General features: G+C 34.2%; 1 protein-coding gene across 2 annotated transcripts in view; it reads right to left on the reverse strand.

Annotated features, from left to right (window-relative positions):
• Positions 1–19,510, reverse strand: part of LRPPRC (leucine rich pentatricopeptide repeat containing) — a 97,838-nt gene that overhangs the window by 45,008 nt on the left and 33,320 nt on the right. For both annotated transcript variants that reach the window (XM_075089049.1, XM_075089048.1), the window contains exons 16-25: positions 19,275–19,332; positions 17,995–18,101; positions 17,704–17,781; positions 17,310–17,363; positions 16,492–16,605; positions 15,157–15,287; positions 13,646–13,731; positions 11,840–12,044; positions 3,518–3,642; positions 2,778–2,884 (exon numbers count right to left, since the gene is read on the reverse strand). In XM_075089049.1, the coding sequence (XP_074945150.1) occupies positions 2,778–2,884; positions 3,518–3,642; positions 11,840–12,044; positions 13,646–13,731; positions 15,157–15,287; positions 16,492–16,605; positions 17,310–17,363; positions 17,704–17,781; positions 17,995–18,101; positions 19,275–19,332 (1,065 nt within the window). The remainder of the gene's footprint in view (positions 1–2,777; positions 2,885–3,517; positions 3,643–11,839; positions 12,045–13,645; positions 13,732–15,156; positions 15,288–16,491; positions 16,606–17,309; positions 17,364–17,703; positions 17,782–17,994; positions 18,102–19,274; positions 19,333–19,510) is intronic.

Consider the following 19,510-nt stretch of genomic DNA (forward strand, 5'->3'; position numbering starts at 1 on the left):
AGCCTTAGAGCTTAGCTTCATTTTCCCCCCAGTCTTCTCAATCACAGCTTCCCTTCCACTTAGCATTGCTACAAAAGAAACTCACACCACCAAATTACCACATGCTTCAGTTTACTGGTCAGGTGCATTCTTTGCCTCGTCTCCTTTCTATTCACCTTTCGTTGTCTTTTATACTATCGTTCTCTGTTTAGTCTTGCTGTCCTTCCAGCAAGCAGATGAGCCCCAGAGGTTTCAGCTTTCTTGCTATGACAAAATCCCACAACATGAGCTTATATATAAGCATGCACAACACATTTGTGACTGGATAATGTACATGTACAACTCTGACCTAATTTTTATAATCCCACCCAAATCTTACCCCTCTTCCTTTCCCACTGTTGTCACCCAGTTGTATTTTACCAAAGACTGAGATTTAACAGTTATTTTCTTATTCCAGGGGCTTTGAGTTGCAAGTTTTTCAAAACAGTAGTTGTAACTAAGTTTCACATAAGCATCTAGAGTAGTCTGATGTCTAAAAATAGCAAGAGCAAGCAGAGGCAGTGGTATCCAGTGAGTAACACCCTGTTCAAACAACCATATCCTCCGTGGTCTTCCATTTCCCTAGCTCCTAAGGAAATTTTTTCCAGCTTCATTACTACCCTTTTAGTTACTCTTTATTAACTCTGTAGATACTTTTAAAACAAATATTACTAAAAATCAATTCACCACCATAATCAGCAATACATGATAGAAGTACATGCTGAAACATAATCTATGTCTAACATGCAACGGCATCTGAGAAGAGAAAGCTGATCACCTTTACTGAATATTACTTCACAAGAAAGGAAAATAGAAAAACAATCTGAAATAACCAACAAAAGAAGTAATTTACTTCAAAAACCAGTGGACTAGAGAAAAGGATACACATACTGCTTGTACTCCATCTTCCATGCTACTTTCATTAAGGCTTTCTCTTCCGAACAAACATAAAAAGCAAGTAATAGCTTATTTACGTTTTAAAAAAACATAAGCTATTTTCTTCTTTGGCAAAATACCTATTTTAAAATTCCCACCTTGTGGAAAAAATTTCTTTGAGAATACTTAACATATTGTTACATAATAAAAGCATATTTAAAATGTAACACACCAGATAGTAATTGATCTTGTCCCTCTTCAACCACTGGTAAAATACATGCATACTATTCCTAGCTAAATTCCTACACTCCTGAAAATTTGGGAATGTAAAACTTCTTTTTCTCAATAGCATAAACAAAGCTCTAATTCATACTTAATGGATCTTAGGTAAGAGCAAGAAAACCTACTGTGAGTAGCATAAAAAGCAGGAAAACTTCCTTTTAGTCTCCAGATATCATGTGTTCAGATTTACAGCTAATTGGCTGTTTGCAGTTACTAATAATTTATGATCAATGACCAAATACTGAATATTTACAGAAGTAATTTGGCACCTATTAAGAAAATGATGAATGTTTCAAAGACCCAAACATTTGACAATTTGCTTACTGTCCTATTCATGACTACTGAACTGCAGCCACCAATACAAGTTTTGGGAAATTAAATTCCAGTATCAAAGAAACACCTGCTAAATCACACCAAGTAACAGTTTTTTCATTTAGCTTTAATTTTACTTCCAATTCTCAGATTTCATCCTTTTACCTCCTATACGCTTTAATCACTATAAAAAGAACTTAAGTCCTCAGTATCGTCTTCTGCTGGATACTGATATTTCTATTCTTATGTATTATAAGACTTTGAGCTCCAAAAAACCCTCTCAGAATAAAAATATCAATGCTTCAGCATTATGCTTTGCAACTTCCACAACCCTCACAGCAAGACAGTATTGTTCCACCACAGACAAACAAGCAGATCGTCAGTTAAGATTTTTTAAATGCAAGAATTCTATTAGATTATTCAAGTAGGAATAACTGTACCTCAAATATTCTAGGGGGGGGTTTAGGAAAAAAGCATACTTTGTCTTAGGAAGGAAAAAAAAATAAACCAACCAAAAATTAGGTTAGAGAGATGACTATGTACCTAACAAAAACTATGAGGATAAAGTACTACTACTTCTGCAAGATGCCTCCTCCCTCACATTAACCTGAAAACTTATGCAGCATTTTAAAAACGTACAAGTGTGTTAAGAAGAAAAATAAGCACAATCTGGGCAGACTGCCGCTGCCCCTTTGACTTATCAATTTCAGTAAGCACAATTTCAATCAAGTCTAGATAAAATATACTAATCCTAAATAGACCAAGTTTGTCACCTACCACTTCCTATAAGCTGCTTACTATCCTGAAAAAGAGAGAGAGAGAAGAAATGCTAAATTAAATGCCAAACAGTAGCAGACAGCGCTTGTTTGGCTGATTAACTTGTAGACAAGCATTACAAATAAATCTGAGCATGGTCTGCAGCAAATTAAATTCCAGTGCTTTTAAGAACAAAGAATTCCTTCGGAAAGAGGATTAGCAACTTTACACCCAGGAATGCCAGTTTAATTTAATTGTTCCACAATCCGATATTTAATATGCAAATATCATTTTGATATATAACAGCGAATTTGAAAAAGTGAGGAAACAATTTCAATATACAACAAGACTGTCTATCTTCTGCACTGTAATTATACAAAATAAAGCTGGTCGAGGTTTTTTTTTATTATTATTGGGATTGAATTCTATTAACATGAATCAGAACAAGTCTAATTAAAGGTTAAAAACTTTAAATGTTTCTAATTAAGAGTCTAAATAGCTGCACAATTAGAGTACTACAGTTAAAATCCCACCTCAATGACCTTCCTGGCCTCCCTGTATTTTCCTGTTTGCAAGAAGGCGAAGAAGAGATCATAAAGAGCCATCATGTCACCATATTCTCTGCTTATAAAATCTGAAACTAAAGAGAGAATAGAACTCATTAATTTACTAAACATATTGAAGTATTTTAATATATAAGCAAGATATTCTCAATACTAATATTTTCCAAGCATCACAAAACTCAGAGAATAAGCTATAGGGAAATAAATTTTGAAACACACGGAATGATTGCAACATATTACATAATTTGTTGTAGCTTTGCAGTTGAGCATATTTAAATTTTTTTTTCTGTTTATCTGCACTGTATTTTGAATCACATTCAACAAAATAGACTATATATTGGCATTCTTTACTTGTAGAAAGTAATGATATAGGATTTCTTAACTGCACAACTATTTGCAAAACGTTTTACTATTGTGTTGTGTTACTACTATTTCTTAACAGTAATACATGTAGCTAGAACAAGTGGTTAGCACTAATATTTGAGAGCTTGATGCTGTATTATCCAAACATTAGGATTCTTCTACACTTAAAATTAATATCAATTTTCAATCTGAAGAATGTAGACATCATTTAAGTGCTTTAAAGTTACACATAAAAACATGAACAATTTTTTCTTCTTTCAGCTGAAAAACAATATACAAATCATGGAAGAAAAACCTCCAGAAAAGACCCCATACAACCAGACAGCATTTGACTACATGCAACTAACCCTTTTGCAGAAGCTCAGTGTCTCCTTTTTCTATCAGTCTACAGTAGATGTTATGAAGCTGAAGAATTTTACCATACTTCTTATAACAGTTGATTAAAGCTTCCAGAGCTGCAGGCATGTCATCCCTTGTGGAATGAAACAAAATAAGAATAAAAACAATCAAACATCCTGAGCAGGAGCAGTACATGCCGAACCCAGTTTAGTCTTGAAAATTTCAAGGAAAAAAAAAAAATCATTCAGTAGCCTACAATCCAAGAGTGTATTTCCCCCCACTCAATATGCCACAGTTATTTTTAAAAAACAAATAAAGTTTTCCTACAAACAAATACCATGTATGCTTGACAGCCACAAAAATGACAACTACAGATTTATGCTTAAACCTCTTGGCTGTATAATTTTTGATTGCATGACCATCGTTGACTACAAATTAACCAAAGGTATCAATCCTCTTCATCATTAGGTGTATTTGATACCTGAAGTAAAATTCTGAAGTTCCGCTACCTACTATTATGACAACACACTAATTCCATAGACATTTCAGTTTGTATTTAAGTTCTATTTTTCTTGTTAGTAAGTAATATTGTGCATGTTAAATTACCTCCAAATGTCTGTTTAGGTATTTTCAATTTTTAAGCTCTTTAAAATTCTTCCACAGCATTTTTATTTCAGTATCGATCTCCAGAGTTAACTAAGTTAACCACAGCTCTTTAGATTGCTTTTTACTTGTTTTACACCCTAGCAGAATAGCTATAAATTGTCTGTTGATTTCCATTTTGTCACAACTGAAGGGCTAGCATTCCATTCTATATAAAGGTCAGAATCCAACATGTATTTTCTGCAATAAAATGTAATTTTTGCAATTAATTCAACAATATATTACAGTACCAAAATATATTTTATGCTGGTCTACCTATGTCACATAGAGCCAGGGCACTAGTATATACGCACGGTACTAGTAAATCAGTGTGTAAGATGATGACTTCCTTAAATGTACTTATTCAGACACCTTTGAGCAGTAAGTACCAGTAACAAGCACAATATTTCCATTTTTGTTATCTCAGTCCTTTGCTGACTTTTTTCCCTGTGTATACAGTATTAATGTCTTCAGAGGTACACATAGATAAAATACAAAAATGAAAAGCCATAAAAACAATAGATCTGGAACTTAAAATAACAAAAAAATTAATATTCTACACTGTGCAACTAAATCATCTGCTGCAGACCCTTTTTCAAAGGATTACAACCTAATTGAAAAACCAAACCAAACAAAAAACCAAACAAAACCAACAACCACTGAAGCACTGGTAAAACAATATGTGAAGCTATTCTTTGAAGGGGAAAGTTTAAACTGAAACAGACCAAGACAACATGTGCCAAACATAGTAAACAGCAAAACAGTCAAAAAGACTGCATTTTAGATTTCAAAAGGCTTATCAAATAGAGGGTGGTAGAAGTAGGGAAGGGGGTAAATAAATAAATACATTTATAGTTGAGGGAGGAAATCACTTAGCAGCAGCAGCTGAAGGCCATAATAAAACTGACTTTAAATAATGATTCTACATTCCTGAAGCAACTTTATTATTATCAACTGAACCTTAAGGAATTAAGATATGACTGTTAAGCCAAATTCAGATGTCCTCTCCTCACACTGCATTTATTGTGTAGTACAAAATTTGCCTTTTTTTTTTTAAAAAAAAAATGAACTATCTAGATTACTATATACTACTATCTTCGTCTAGGATAGTATTTTAAAAATTTTAAGAGCAAAACACAGGAGAATTAATTTTCTTCAGTAATACTGGCATTCTGAAAATGAACCTAAGATGATGGATTTCTACCTTATCCCCCTTACTGAGCCCTGTTTACAGTGCATCTTCTGGCACCCCATGGAGTCATTTGAATTTTTGTCATTTGGGGTGAAGACTAAATTACAGGTTAATTTCAAAACTGCAAGTAGATGTTGCAGGCTAGATTACTGTCATAAAAGAGAAATACTATGGTAGTTACCATAGACAGATATAAAGCTTTATATAATCAGTATTTTTCTCCTGCTTTAGATGCAAGTTCAGTTAACATTAAAAAAAAAGGTTTTACAGAAAACTGCTCAATTTCTAAGGAGGCACGACAACATTTATACATTCAAATTAAAGTTTTCAGTGATAAATCTAGCTTTTCAAATTGATGCTCAAACAGCCATAGTATTGTCTTGACTGTATTCCTAAAGGATTAAAGTGACTGTTTTTAGGTCAAAAGCTATCAATAAATGAATGAATAATTGGAATGTCATTCAAACAAGAACGTTAAGAGTTTTCTAGTCTCTAAATGTACACTTCTGAAGGCATTAATACTATATACGCAGAGAAAAAAGTCAGCATAGAACTGAGATAACAAAAATGGAAATATTGTACTTGTTACTGGTACTTACTGCTCAAAGGTGCCTGAATAAATCTGTGTTTAAGGAGGTCAGTATCTTACACACTAATTTACTAGACATTTGTTTTGAATCTATAGTAATCTGATATATATGTTCTGTTACATTCAAGTAACCAACCAGTCATCCACAGTTTACTGGAAAATGGCATTTATAAAACAGATAAATGATAAAATTGGCAACAACCAGCTATAAAAAAATAAAAGGTAGAGAAGTTCAGCCTCTACAAAAAAAATTGTTTGTACTACTACTGCAAAGAAAAACACCCATCAAGCTTATGCTTGTACCTGTGTTAATATGGTTTATTCAATGACTTGTAGTATTTCTTAATTGTCACAAACTGCAGTTAATTCCAAGTAAATACCAGCAACTACTTTTGTAAGCAGTTTTTACAATCCTGTTAGAAAAGTCTGATGAAAATTAGGAACTTACTTTAGGCTTCAAATTTCGCGTATAGGTAACATTTTAATGTGTTTCTTGTTACGACTCACTAACTTAAAAAAAGAACTGCAGAAAACAGGTTTCCACATTTTAAGAAAATGCTATTTAGACTTAAGGATTTTATGCGAACAGCGTACATTTGAAAATATTTAGCAGTCTTTCTGTACAAACTTATGTATGTCAAACATGCTTTTATCTTCCCAAAAGATACTTACTACACTACTATATTAAGAGCCTCATCCAAAATTACTATTTAATTAATATGGGTCAAGTCAAAAAAGAAATAAAGCCCATCTACTCATAGCCATATTAGAAAGATGTTATATCCGATGTCAGTCTGAACAAAATAGTATTTAAAATGTGAACAAAGATGATCCATGTTTCATTTTGAGTTGGCCAGATACTATACTACAGCTTTAAGTCACTCACAAATATTATCTGTTCAGGGCTAATACCCATTCCACTTAAAGATTAGATGCATTTTTCCCTCTCATTGAAACTTGTTCTTTTAAAACAGGAGATATACTATTATTTTGAATGACAGAATGAGCCTCAGTCATCACTGTATTACGCTTGGCCCTTACGTAATCCTGGAAGAGTCCTACTTTGGCATTACTTTTCAACTAAACTGATGCTAGGGTTAAGACGTAAGTTTCTGGATTCATTTGGTTTCTGTTCCAGATACCTATGAAGTCCAAGAGACTACGAACACAATCTTCCAAAATATTTGCGTGGGCAACTTTATTCACACAAAGCTATCTGAAGAGACAAAATTACTCAGATGTCTGAGTGTTTGCAGAACACATTCTGTAGCAGTCCTGGCTATAACATGCATGGCTATAATGTCCCCCTTCAATTTCAACAAGCCACTCCCCTCTTGCTTCAAGAATGTAGCACTAAGCCTAACCCTTTTACTTGCAATAAACAACTTTCCCAACCAGAGAGTCTGCCTGATAAAAATAAGACTCCAAATATTGATTTTAATTGGAATGAAGTGCTGCAACATTATGCATAAAGCTTTAGTGAAGTGGCAATTTACCTAAGGGGTTTACTGATTGAAAAGCTCTCAAACCTGAAATCACTAGAGGTAGAAAGAAAAAAGGGACTCTCTGGAGTGGGGGTGGAGGGTAGACTGGTAAAACAAATCCCTCTCTACAAATCCGAAGCAGATGTTAGTGTAGGGGGAAGTCAATTCAGCAAGGTACAATCAGCTTTACAAAAATTATTCTGTTAAAAGAGAACAGGCTCTTGAAAGAGCTAAATGTTTTTCTGTTCATTTGCTATACTAAGGAATCTTCAAGGAGACTGGTGTTGCAATTATAACTAATCCTCCCCAAAAAATTAACTGTGTTGAAGGCTTTGTAATTTCCCTAGGTACAATTTAGCTGTCACTTACTTTAAAATTTACTCAAACATGCGTTCCGAACAGCACTAACTTCACATGTCAAGTGCTTTCCAGCCAATTGAGTCTAAACTGGAAGTCGGTGTTAAACAACTGAATGATTAGACAAGATAGCTCATTTCCCTGCTCTTTTGTTCAGAATAAAATGCCACATTTACATTATCAGACTCAACAGGATTTTCTGACAGAGGGAGAAAAAACCCTAGTGAACACTGTCCGTACCAAGCACATGAAGCCTGTCATTTACCAATCATCCTTCAAAAAGCAATAGCCATGAATGTAACTTAATTACGACCCAATGATCCTTGACGAAAAATCATCTTATCACTGTCCTGTCCCCGTAGGGCAAATGAGACACTTTTGTCCTTTGGCACTGATGATGCTAAATTCCTAATTGCAATAATGGAGTAAGAGAGCCAAACATACCTAATTTCATTGCAACACCTGAAGAGTTTTAACACAAATATTTGAAATAAAGCCACTAAAATTTAGAAAAAACTCCCCATTAGAAATAATTTTTCCCCCACTAAAAATATCACCTAATTTAAAAACATGCCTATTTTTGAAAGTGAATTTAAAAGTCAATTAACTTGCACATACTACAGAATCTTCTCAAACAAAATTACAGGTGAATCTAACTCCGTGAAAACAAACAGAAGAAAAATTGTCAAGGCACTGGATTCACACTGCATCTGCTACTTAAGAAGCTAAACAAAATGGGTTTATGTAGGATAAATTGCAAACCAGCACACAATCCTTTACTGGACAACCCTATATCATACACTTACCATTTTTAAAGAAACATAATCCAGCTATTTGTTTGTTTAAAATACAGGTACTAACTGCAAAATATTTTGTTCACAAAGTCTGTAACATAATCTTTCCAAAGTTTACCCACAAATTTTCTCCACTCTGCTTAAGAGCACTTCTAATATAGGGCATTAGTAAATTTCAAACCTGAAGATGTTTTGGTTTGTTTCTTTCCTCGGAGATTATATTATTCAAGGAGAGCAGAAACAAACATATGTTAATGAAAGGACAGGAACCACATCAAGTTTTTAAGATGTGTATTCCTCTTCTTGGTTGTACAAAAGTTGGCTTATGCAACTTTCTTGGAAGAAGAGAAAAAAAAAAATCAAGAGTTACTGTATCCATTAATTTATCATCCCGTAAATGGGTATTATTAAAGGATCATATAGCACGGGAGCAGGCTAGCTTCACAAAACTCTTCAGTTTTGTAAAACGGCTCATGTTCAAATAAGTTTCCCCTGAGCACTGGTAGAAAAGGTAAAGCCAAAACTACAATCCTTAAAACTGTAAAAAATCTATATGGTGTAGATAACACAGCTTTTTCCAAGTATTATCAGTAGGAAGAACCAATTCAAAAGACATGTTTTTCAGAAAAAGTACAAGCTCTTCATATTCTTGCAGCTTTTAGACACTAAAATTTTTGTCATACTGTCCAAGGCAGGTTTATCACCATTAATGACAGACCAGATTCCCACATGTGGACTGTCTCAATTTTTAATGGGATTTCACCATCTTGAGAAAATGTTCAGAGCCATAAATAAAGATCATAAAATTAAAAGCAGAGGGGTGCCTCCCCTTAAATTTACTCAGGGTAAAAAAATAATCATGAGATAGCATGAGTTCTCTATGTACTTTGGTTAAATATTTCTCAAAATATTAAAGGCAAAATGTTCATTCTACTATAATATTAGATTTTGTTAGCTTTTGTGAAGTAATACTGTTGATCAACAATTTATTTCTTTTCTATGCTCTGCTGCAAACTGTCACTTTTAACATGCACTTGGACTTAAGAATTTCAAAATATTCAGGACTGGGTACAGAGATATGGGGTAGATGAAGACATTTTACACCAAAAATTGTTGAAATCTTCAAAAGCAAATCACAGATTCCTTTACAGCAATTAAAGAGTTTGAAATAAATTAAGAACACAAAACACTAGCACAACTATTGCTGTGGAACATTAAAAAGTATCCCAGAGCTAATTTTAGAGGCATGTTGATGACCTGCAGCTAAATGACAGTATTTCAGCAAGATACTTGAGCTGTAGGACGGCAAATAGTAAGCACTAATGCTGATAGAAATGACTAACACTTATTTCAGTCACTCATAACTTCCAAAAACTCTTAGCATCTCCAAGACAAAAAAAAAAACCCAACCCAAAAAAAAAAAACCCAAAAAACCGCATCATCACTGAAATCCAGTTACCTCTCCCAAGCAAAATTACGTGGAAAAAGCTTCCCCCTTCTGTTCTAACTCAGGAGAGGAAGCAAGTCTCTCCATCCATAAAGTTGCCAAAAAAAAACCCTTAGGAAATGAGCTTACTTTCTATTATATTTAAATATATGAAATGTATTAAGAGTTATACAGGTGACTGCCAATGACTCGTAGCCATACAGTTCCATGGTATGGAATTACTTTCTCCTTTAAAAATCTCACCTCATCAAAAGTCCCTTTATTAAGAAAAAACAAACAAACAAACAAAAAACCAACAAACAAAAAACCCCCACAAATGAAGCAACTTTCTAAAAAGTTTTACCAAAGAGTTATAACCCCAAAGAATGTGGAATCAAACTAACACCCTTTACTGTCCCTGTTCTCATCCACACATGATCGCATCTTTATTTACATCATCATATACTACTTCTCAAGTGGAAAGAACCCGAGTAGCACCATGTGCAACTTGCATGTCAACGTGCATAAAGCAATTATGTAAAATGCAGCTGCTCTTATTGCACACTGCAAAGCATATCAGATATTTTTCCGACACATTAGTTACATATGATTGCAGTTAAATTACTTTCATAAACATCTGCCTTGTCTTGTGATGTAACCAAGGCAGCACTGCTGACTGAAAAGATGTACGCTATATTCTGAACTGTTGACCACTACACTAAAATACTGTTTTTAGAAGAGAATGTACTGGCATCTACCACGAGTTACATCTTTTTGACAAGAATTTTGAATACAGAAAATGTTATGCAGACCTTGCATACCCAGAATACTTATAAAAACTAAAAAACTCTACGTTAACAGAAATGTTAATCTGCATCCTGAGGCTGATTCACATACTACAAAAAATTCTGTATTTCATAGATATTATATTTAAGCTAAGAACATTTCGTATATATGAACCAAACTGCAAGAAATTTATCAACCACTCTACCTGCAAGAGATTAAAATCCAGCAACTATATAAATGACATAAGAAAAAAAATAAAACAGTTGTGCATATGGTACAGGAAGTGAAGAGGGACTCAGCTCAATTTCAGTAAGAAATTGTTAAATAGTTCATATGTATATTAACTCAAATATCTTACACCTCAAAATGAAAATTTATACAAAGGAACATGACACATGGAATTACAGATACTTCCTGCAAGAATGAATGTATGAACTTTCCTTTCTCTATTAAATGGTATTAAACATGTACATGGGGGGGTGGGGTGGGGAAATCACAATAGACAAACCAGTACTTTCTCTGAATTTTAATTTACAGCAACATAGCAGTCTACTGGCAATTTCATCAAATTATTTGAATTATGTGAATTAAAAATATTTCTGTGTTCAACAACTGCCCTTTAACTCACCTGAGATATATTGGACGGCACAGTAAAATAATGCTGTTTTGATGGGAAGATACATACTACCTAACCACAGGAGCTGAAAATACACTTATCATGCTCTGAATAGCTATCTTGTCAAACAGACTTTACAACCAACTAGTTCATAAGCATATTCCAGTATGCAGCCACTTCATCTCTGATGTGTCCCGAAAACACAGCTGTTGTTCCCAGAGACCATGATGTGATATGTAACTGATCAAAACAGACTCACCTAACTTAAGAAACCATATTCATTCATCATTATTCCTGATCACTGACATATTACATGTGTGTGCATGTTCACATGCATGAGCACTTTCAAACATGAATGTGCAGCTGTGTATAGCATACATAGGTCATATAACAAATAAATATCATATCATAATTTGTTTCATCTGAGGCCCAAACATAGCTTACTTTTCAAGGTGAACTGTAATCAGAGGGGAATAAAGGACAGCAGTTTCTGCCAACCCCAGGTTCACAATGGTCTCGTGTAATCGATTCACTGTTTCAACTTCACCTCGCATGGCAGCGGCATTAAGAATGCGGAAAAAAGATGCAACTGTTCTGTCTGAGATAGGAACATCCTTCTCTTTCATCTCCGTTAGAATGTTAATAGCATCTACAATGAAACAACACAAAAGACCCTTAGGTAATTTCATGTAGGGAAAACAAACTGCTATTAAAACAGCATTTCAAACCCAGCAGGAATGTAAATTCTGGCGTATAATGCCGATTTCAAGTTAATTACTACTTGCATTTCTAAACGAGACTACAATTATAAATCCACAATAGCATGGTTTTATCATTTTCCTGCAACTTTGACTACAAATTATAGATAGGAACTGTGTGCCCACTCTGCACCACATAACCCTGTATAGTCTGCCCTATAGCTGCAAGATCCTACTAAATGGATGCTTTTATCGTTCAACGCTAACATCTGCTAAATCACTCCATTGTTTCTTCAGCAGATGGCTTGTCACGAGGCCAGATAATAAAGATATGTTTACACTGTATATACAGCCAGACTAATGGTCTGATACCGATAGGGCCTGTTTGCTGTGTCGATACTAATTAGCCAAGGAGAGCCAATGAAAGCTTTCTAACAGACTGCATGTTAAAACATTAGGTTCATTAAGCTTCATTAGTAAGGCAGAAACAAACATTTTGGTATATGGAATAAGTGCATTCTTATAATGTTCTTAATTATTGCATAGACATGATGTTTTGACCGCTTTACATTTGGCTACATTCATGAATTGTTTTATTTTTTGAGGGACATTATGCTCTCAAAAGCAAACTGCTTTAATGTAGAGGTGGTCATGATCTGATTTATTACAATTTAGAGAACATCGGCTTTGTTTGTTTTTCTAACAGTGAGCTTAAGAAGCCAAGACAAATTTCAAAGAAATATCTTACAAGACAAAAATTACATTAGCTGTTTTTATTTTGTTGTATAGTGTTTTATATAAAACCATAACATTTGTGTCTAGGCTTGGACCATGCTTTTATGGTGCCTTCTATACAATCACAGACCTTGATATTCAGAATCACCTTTTAAAGTTGATGGCAGTCTGGAGTTCTTTTAAAGATCAACCAAATAATCTAGATTATAGAATTATATTAAAATAAATTACAGAAAATGAAGAGCTAACAGCTTAAGGCAAACATCTAGAAATACAAAATAGGCAGTTGGTAAAGCACCCATCAAACCCCAAAATTTCTAGGCAGTTTGACTGACTCTAAAATTCAATAACACACACATAAAAGCATACTAACAGAAAAATATATACTTTATAAAAAGTTAAATGATTTTTTTGCAGTACTTGGCTCTTATGAGAAGGTTATGTTTATAGGTTTTATGTTCAGCCTTCAGACCTTCTTAAGCAAAAACAAAGCCATTAGTCTAGGCACATACGCAATTTGTGCCATAAGTCATGATCTTCAAACTCAATCCAAACAGCAATGTTAATAAAAACTAGCTGCAGAAATGCAAAAAGCACTGAGCTGTGCAAATGTAAATGACAAGCTTGCCAATCCATTAAAACTAATGGCCTGGACTGTCCAAGCATCTCTGGTTGAATTCACATGCAAATTTGTATGCAAAATGTTCAAGCACTTTTCAGGACATGATATACCATTAATATCAACTCACATTTTTATTCTTAAGGCAAGATACCTTTATTATGTAGCAGAAGCACACAATGAAAGGAAATGGATTACCTTCTAGTCTACCGTGCTTTCCTAAGACTTCTACCAGCGCTACATACTTTCCAGTGTCAAGAGCAACAGGTGAATTCTTAGGGAAGCTAGAAATTAAAACATGAAGAATTTTATCAACAGAAGTTCACATCTTATGGATTCAGCTAAAAGATTTATTTTTACAACTACATAACAAAACAACATCACTGAGAGCTAAAGGTTATAATAAGTAATAAAGGAAAAAATCTGATAAGACTTTAAAAGGTGCACCATTAAACTGTGATTTAAAAATATTTCCCACATACCTTCCCACCCCCAAAACCCAGGAGTTATATTTTAAAGAGCCAAATGGCTTGCTTAATTAGTCAGTCATTACTGCATAAAATAGGCTATTTCCCAGAAGCCTGGGAAGAAAACTCCATCCACACGGCTGGGGAAGGGCTATATTCTTTCTGATAAAGAACAAGAAACTATTCACCTGCAGTAACAAGTTAAGAGATACTACTCTGAAGTTTCTGCTATGTATTTGTTTTCTTTTTTCTGGAAGTTTTGAAATTAATTCCTTCCCCATTGTTTCTTTTTGTAACAATTCAAAGAGTCACTTCTAGTAATATTTTGCTACCTTTGAGGCAGATCCATAAAAATGTGCTACTGCGGCAAAGCTCCACTAGAAGACTCAATTTTTCTTAATGGCAATTGTGGGAGAGCGATAGTACAGCCAAATCCAATACACTACCGTTATGTAGAGTGGCAAGTTTCTTGCTATTCATACCTCAATCATTTCACACAATTTCAAACACTAGCAAGGTGCAATGAGCACCTGCCTGCTAACCTACTGTAAAACCAAAGCAGATACTTTGAGAGTGCACATGAGAGAACTTGAAAGTAACACATAACTTCTTCAATATTCACTGTAGCATCAGACTGAAAGGAAGCTTCGAACAACCAATAAAAAAAAAAAAAAAGGGAAGGGGCAAATGCTCTATAAGAATTTGCTCTGGGATAAGTCACGCATAGTATATTCTAGCTGGGAGCTGATTTTCACAGCCAAAATACAAAACTCTGAAAATAAAAATTTGAAGTAGAATGTTTGTTGACAGTCTTAAAATGATGCCACTCAGACACATTGCTATTTTAAAGTCAATATAGGTGCAGCATATTCTAAACACATTCTAAGTGCTATTCTAACACAAAATGCAGGTACGTTTCTTCCCCTTAAATTAAGACAAACTTCAAATTAGACAATATGTATGTTTAAAATAAACACAAAACAGATCCTACATAGCAATTTGCCTTTAAAAAAAAAAGATAATTAGTGACCATACTCAGTAGCTGCTTCTGATGTTCAATAATACAAAGCAAATTTTTTGTTGCAAAAAACCGCACCACCCTTGACTGTTTTAAATGCACGTACATTGGTGGGAAAAATAATTAAAAATGGATGAGGGGGTTAATACTCAACCTACTTAATTCAACAAGGTCTGTGTATCAGCATAAATCTGTGTGACATGTTTCAGTGCCGGTGTACTTACACTTTTTCTTTCAGGTTCATTGCCTCTTCTACATTATCATGTCGACAGCACAAATTTATTAAGGCTGCATAGCCACCGACAACCATGTCCGGTTCATATTTGGCTTTCACTTCAAGGGCTTTTTGCATATTCTAAAAAAGGAACAAAGCAAAGATGTGAACTAGAGGAAGAGTCAACATGACATTATGATTCTTATATGTTCAGTGTGCAGTTACACGACTGCTTTAGTGCTTTTAGTAGTGTAAGATCACTTTTGAAAACTCAGTGCTGTACAAGCTTTAGCGTATTTTAAGAGTGAAAGTTATTTAGCAATAATTACTATATTTCTAAAACACCTTTTAGATTAACTTGAGAGTAATTTCTAAATAAATTTTTTTGCTTTACATTTATATTTCTAGCATGTTTTAATGTCAGACTTTTTAAATCCAGACAGACACCATGAACATGACTAACCCAAATTCTGAAAAATTCTTATTTATTTGGAATTGATAACAATTTTCACCTGGTATACTGCCAAACACGTAACAAGACTACTTTCTAAAGAATAAGAAACTACGTAACGATCCCATAGAAAGCTTATTTTTTTTATACATTCCTATTCATACAATTGACCACTTTGAACTTAAAGTGGTGTTTCCTTCTAGTCTTATTTCATATGCAAAACTGTAGAGACAGACAGCTGAGAATCACTCTTTCTAAACTGTATTCTTAGCAAGACAGAATATTTTGCTATCATCCACACAACCGTTACCGTTCCTATATATACAGCTTTACAGGCAGGATCATACTGAACAAGAAACTGAATAAAAGTGTGGTGATACCCCACAAATTACAGACACACACTAAATGAATGTAAACTACAGCTGGACGCCTGCCGAATGAAGGCAAGAGACCCTTTATCTCAGAAGAGCTTTCCTCCTGCAGGAAAATGGAATTTCAATCCCTGCATTAACAACCTAGTAATATTTGAATTGCAAATGACTAGTGCATGTATCAGTTGCTTGACAATCTAGATACAAGAGACCGGAGCCATGGCTTGAAAGGACATTTGGCATGTATGATAAACCTATCACAGCTGTTACTATCATTCACTTTGCAGATTATTGTAAACAAACTTCAGCAACCCCAAAACATGCCATTCAAGGTGTTGCTGAAATTAGTTAACCTTTTGATTTAATTGCTTTTTGCACTTATGTTTGATTTATAAGCATCAAACCATGAAACCTCAAGCATTGCACTTGTCTTTGCTTAACTGTGTCTTTCCATAATACAGTCATTTATGTCCCTTTAAAAATATAGCTGTGTTTCCAATTATCTCTGCATTGCTTAAGATACCTCTTCTTCACAAAGAGCATGTATGAGTTGTTTCAAGACATCTGTAATAGGCTGGTTTTCAGCTTTTCGCTTTTCTAGTTTCTTCTCCAAAGCAGACACGTCAGATTTAGCACTCTAAATGGAAGTAACAGAAAGAATGTAAATTGCAAAAACACCCTTCCCCGAACAACTTGTCGGATCACTTTAATAAAAGACAAAATAATCCTCTTCTTTCGTACTACACAAATTTTTTTAATCATTTAAGGTGCTTTTATCTGTTTAAAAACTACATACTAATTGAATATTTGAGTCAGAACACAGCAAAAAAAGCATTAAGTAGCGTATCTACAAAGGTCAACATTACTATTTCTCTTGTACTCAGTTCTTTGTGTTCAGGGAAGTAGGGAATAGAAGCCTGTTTCTTTTTCCATCTTCACTCTGCTCAGATCAGAGATATAAAGACTTGACACTCCACCATTAGAAGCAGTATGGATTTATATGGTTCCTGCCACTCAAGTGGATCACTGTAATTTACAAGCATGAATTAAGCCTCACACCACCACTGTTGACTAACTAGAACTTGCAAATAAATATTTACGAGACAAGGAAACTGAGGCAAGGAAACCTCAGGCAACTCCAAGGTCAAGTATCAGGTCTAAGTGAAAATCTGGATAGCCTTTACTCCTACTTGGAGAGTAACCTCTGAACTTCAAATGGAAGATTTAAATAACGTTAATATACTTCCATAATCTGAAAGCTAGTGACTACACTTCATCTAAAACCCATATCCAAACATTATTATTACAGTAAGAAGCATAGCTATCTGTGAATTTACTTACTTCTGGAATGTTCTCTGTAGACAGGGACTTTTTAAGAGACAGTAACCTTGCATCCTAAAATGTAGAGAGACAAAGATACCACTAACTCCCCAAAAAAGTTCAATCTCTAAGTAAGCGCATCATGCTAAAAATGTTAATTATGTAATTGCAACGTTAAAAAAAAGCTGTATTCAGCAGCATTATTACATTGACTCGAAAAAGCACTTATTAAATGTATCCCTCAAACCTCCACATATGAAATGAAAACAGCTTCAACAGTGAAAAATCACAGAACGGATAAAAGGCTTACATAAAATCACTGCATAAAGGTATTTATTTTGCAAAGGAGAATATAGTCACAGAGTACAGATGCTCCATTTTTTAGCTTTAAAGTAATTGCTATAGAACCACAGACCTTAATTAATTCAGGAACTTGAGAGGAGTCCAGCAGTCTGCAAATGCCGCTGTAGTGGGTTGCAGGGATAACTATATTCTGTACCAAGAGGTGGGGAAAAAAATTATATGAGTTTTGAAACACAACCAAACTGAAATTTGTCTAACAGAAATTATCTCAGACGTAATTCAAGTCTCCAGCTCTTGCATGTCATTGAGAAGTGGTCTGGTTGTACTTAAAAGCAGCAATTTCAAATCTAATAGATACATGTCAGGCAGGACAGGCATTATGTAGCAAAAAATGAAATGGTACCATCTTCTTCAGCTGATGGAAGTATTGTCTCAAACGCTCCTCCTTGGCCTGTACCTCTGAGTCACTCATGCTGTCAATCAAGTGATAAAGAAAATAGCCAACAGCTTCTGTGGAAAAAAACAAGAGAAAGCATTCCACTAAAATTACCGAGACTGTCATGTTATCAAGATTAATTTATAAGAAATCATTTTGGTGTGAGATGTCACCCTGATGAGAGGCTCTGAAATGGCAACAATGATCACTGAGGCATAGAGATTATGTGGTTTGGGAGCACATATCTAACTGGTGAGTGAAAGGAATATTAATTATTTTCAGACCTAGTGACAGCTTTTCAGTACAGAATCTTACTTCAATCTATTTTTTCCACTACTGTGTGACAGAAGTGGTACTGCCCAAGGCTTTCCCCCCCTTTCCTGCCCACTACCCCAAATAGTTGCCACAAATATTTTGTCATTGCTCAAAATAAAAAACAGATTTCTAACACTTTGCATATTTATTCTGTACATTTTACCCATTATATTCTACATTTAGTAGCTACATTTAATACTGTAATATTAATACAGAAACATAAAATTTTAACCATTACATCAACCAATACTGCCGAAGTTGCCTATTAGCCAATGAAAAATCAAGATCAACAGATTTTAGCAACCTGTGTTAAGTTTCTTATTTATGTAATTTATGGGGACCTGTAGCTGAGAACACAAAGAGCATAAATTCTTGTTTTTCCAAAGGTTAGCTTTCCCCATAGCCCTTGTCCCCCTGGCTCCAACAGGAAGAAAACACACAATTTAAAAAAAAAAACAAAAAACAAAAACACACCACAAAACAAACCCAGATTATACAAATAAAGTATATTAATTTCAAAGTAGAAGATTTGGATGTTAAGTACCATTTTGCTTTGCAAAATCAGAAGCGGTACTAAAGGTAAAACTAGGTTGAAAAACTGTTTAGGTTTGGTTTTGGGGTTTTTTTATGTGTGTTTCTTTTTTAAGTGTTTAAGGACAGATATTGTGCTTTTTCTAAATCTCTATTTTGGTCAACAAATTTAGAAAAATAAATTGTTATCAGCAAGATATGTTTATAATTTAAAAAAAAAAATCTCATGGATCTCACAAAATATGCTCTGATTATTCCAATCAGGATTTTACCCAACATGTTTTCAAATTTCACTTTCAAAAAGAAGCAATCAGTGTTTACTGTTGTAATCCCTCAAACCCATCATTACACAGAAGAACGGATTTGTGGATAAGTTACAATCATAGAAATTGAAACTCTACCAGTTGGTCCTGGAGGCGTCAGGCAATAACGTTCATCCTTGTACAACAGTTCTGTTATCTGGTAAGACAGAATAATCGTACATTGCAGCCAAAAGAAGCAAGCAAGGACAAATAGTATCTGAAATTGAATTCTGAAAATAATAAAGCATTTCTCTGTTAAAGTATTATTCTTCACCACATCATAGTAATTCCTTAAGAAATATAAGCAAGTTTTTTTGTAAATAACAGGTTTTTCT

Source organism: Phalacrocorax aristotelis, chromosome 3 (genome assembly GCF_949628215.1).
Source record: "Phalacrocorax aristotelis chromosome 3, bGulAri2.1, whole genome shotgun sequence".
NCBI lineage: Eukaryota > Metazoa > Chordata > Aves > Suliformes > Phalacrocoracidae > Phalacrocorax > Phalacrocorax aristotelis.